Source organism: Galeopterus variegatus, unplaced genomic scaffold (genome assembly GCF_000696425.1).
Source record: "Galeopterus variegatus unplaced genomic scaffold, G_variegatus-3.0.2 Scaffold8306, whole genome shotgun sequence".
NCBI lineage: Eukaryota > Metazoa > Chordata > Mammalia > Dermoptera > Cynocephalidae > Galeopterus > Galeopterus variegatus.
In genome coordinates this window covers 50,301-53,266 of record NW_007734417.1, presented here as the reverse complement: position 1 = coordinate 53,266, position 2,966 = coordinate 50,301, and the positions used below count along the sequence as shown (strand labels likewise).

Sequence of the window (2,966 nt, the reverse complement as noted above, 5' to 3'; positions counted from 1 at the left end):
TTCTGATTTGGAATTTGCCACTATTTCCTGTCTTCTTTAACCTCCCCAAATGTGAATAATTTAGTTCTGTGCAGTATTTGTGTTAATAATGTAAAAGGTAACAATAATGATAATAATCATAATCATAATGAAATAATAACAACAGCACTTATACTTACTATGTATCAGGCACCACTGTAATGGCTTTAACACATTATCTCATTTGTCTCAAAACCATTGTCAAGTAGGAATTTGGGTCCTTATGTTAAAACGAGGAAACTGATGCTCAGAGATGCTAATGTGCTCAAGGTCACATGTCGCATAAGTAGTAGAGCCAAGATTTCCATCCAGCCTGACTAACTCGAGAGGCTAAACTATGAACCCCTGTCTCTGCTGCCTTCCACGACTACTAGTCTTCTCAGGATCTAACACATGACCGTCAAGGGCAAAGATTTCTAGGTTAGAGACCTAGTTATATTCCTAGTTTCAATTTCTAGTTGGGTAACTTGGGACTAATTATTTCATCTCTGTCATTCTCTTCGTTTATAAAATGAGGATAATAACTCCTTCCCCATGAGGTTCTTGTAAGGATTAAACAAGAAAATGCACAGTGCTTAGCACATAGTCAACATTCGCTGAACAGCCATTCTAATTGCTACATTTTTATTGGCTTCATTATACTTTTTGTCCCATGTAAAACGCCTACTCATTTCTCTTGCAGTTTGTATCCCATCGCACACCAATTTCAAGTTGTGGAATTCATTATGCACTGATTTGTATACAATAACAGGGGAGTCTCACAGAAATAACAGGAAAACAAAACTAATTTGAGAAACAGCATCCCCCCCCAAAATACTCAGAGGATATTACAAGTGGGACATCCTTCCTGGATCTCTTATTTTCTCCACCTTCAGATTTTTAAGGGGTCATTTCTCTTCTGACAACAATGTCAGCTGGTACCACGTGACAGGCAATGAACTAATATTTCTGCCAAATGAAAGGGACTCTCCCCCACCTCAGAGATGCTTCACCTTTTCACAAGCTTTATCTCCTTCCCCAAACTGGTCCCCTTCCATAATTTATAGCCAGAAGCCTCAGGTATCTGGCTCTGCATGTAGGTTTCCCCATGAGGATGTCTTGGAACAATCCATCCCGGCTGCCAGGTGGTGACACCTGTCTATGGGTACTGTCTTTTCATCTCTGCCCCTCTCTCCCTGAAGCTTTGTCTGTCACTTCCAATTGAACACTCTGTGCTGAAAGACCTTCAGCCTTGTGTTTGTGTCTTCTGGGATCATCTTCAGATGTGTTTACAGCTACAGTACTGAACCCAAAAGAACATAATTTGCTCAGGGGATGCAGAGCTAGGTTTTCGTTTAATCAAGGGAAAGAAGCAGAAAAAACCAGCAGCCCAGCCATTGTTTCATGCAGAGGGGTTTCAGACCTCAGTCTGGCAACCGCTAGAACGTGCAGAACTAAACCCCTTTCCCCGAGTGGCTTTATCATCCCCACACATCACCTACATTCCGGACAGAGCCACTCACCTGTTCAGAGACAGCCTAAGAAAGAAAAACACTGGGGCTTTGTTCTGTTTACATCTGATCACTTCCCTCACCATTAATTCCTGTTTTTACAAATCTGGATCATTACTAAAAAAGATTCAACATTCAGGAGTCAGTGAGGAACTTACTGGTATCATAAACAGGTAACAAAGCAGAAGAGAAAGTAAGGAATTTGGTTTCTCCAGCTGGGGTGGGGGTGGGGGAGCAGGGAGAGGAAGGAAGTGTGGGCAGCGGAGGCCGAGCCCAACAGGTCTCAGAGAAACGCCAAGCAGGATCAGGAAAGCCGATCCCATGGTATATTTGCCTCTCCAGTCCCCCCATTCTAACCCTCAACATGGACAACACTCCACCTCCATTTGGGTTTGGCTGCCCTAGTGTTTCTATCTGGTCAAAGGAGTGTGGGCCACGTTGAGGCCAGGAGCTCTGGGCATAGAGCCACAGCGATGGTTTCACAAAGCGTGGTCCACCTGGTAATTCCGCAACTTGCTGGCCTCTCTTAATTTGCAAGTCAGGATCTCTGAGGGAAGTCAGACATAATTCTTATGTACAATAAAATGTGAGAATCACTGAGAGAGAACATACTGATAATCACTAATCGAAGCAAATTTTTCCAGTATACATTTTGTGCAGAATAACAGCTCCCCAAAGATGTTCATGTCCTAACCCCCCAGAACCTGTGAATATGTTAGGCTACAGGGCAAAAGAGAATTGAGGTTGCAGATGGAATGAAGGTAACTAATCCTCTGGCCTTAAAATAGGGAGAGTATCCCAGATTAGCTGGGTGGGCCTAGTGTAATCACAAGGGATCTTTTAGAAGAGGGAGGCAGAAGCCAAGAGTCAGGGAAGGTGTCGTGATTATGGGGAACAGTCACGAGCATGAGACAGATTCAAACCACCATTGCAGGCTTTGAAGATGAAGAAAGGGGCCATGAGCCAAGGAATGCAAGTGGCCTCTAGAAATTTCAAGAGGCCAGATAATGGATTCTCCCTTAGAGTCTCCAGAAGGACCCAGTCCTGCAGACACCTTAATTTTAGCCCAGCGAGACCTGTGTCGGACTTCCAACCTACAGAACTATGGAATAATAAAATTTGTGTTTTAAGACACTAAGTTTGTGGCAATTTGTTACAGCAGCAAGAGAAAAGAATACAAAGAGGTTAATGATAAATGACTGTATTCAACGATAATGATACATGTGATATAAAAAATGCACATATACAGAATGGTTTCCGAAAGGCATAAAATTTAAGAGATGACTAAGAACACAAGAAAAATCTCCCCCTGTTAGGATGACGTCCTATTTCCACACTTAATTTATGTCGAGTGCTGGCTATTTTCCTGTTTGCTTCTGAAGGTCCATTATCCATCTTTCTACACTCTGTTTTGTGTCCTGGAAGGAAGACCTCTATGGACCAGACCACGAGACTCCC

At 42.9% G+C, this 2,966-nt stretch overlaps 1 protein-coding gene across 1 annotated transcript in view; it reads right to left on the bottom strand.

Moving 5' to 3' along the window:
- Positions 1-2,966, bottom strand: part of LOC103608329 (probable serine carboxypeptidase CPVL) — a gene marked incomplete at its 3' end in the record, with an annotated part of 49,486 nt that overhangs the window by 36,452 nt on the left and 10,068 nt on the right. Inside the window, exon 3 of the mRNA XM_008592778.1 lies at positions 2,666-2,712. Within this exon, the coding sequence (XP_008591000.1) occupies positions 2,666-2,712 (47 nt within the window). The remainder of the gene's footprint in view (positions 1-2,665; positions 2,713-2,966) is intronic.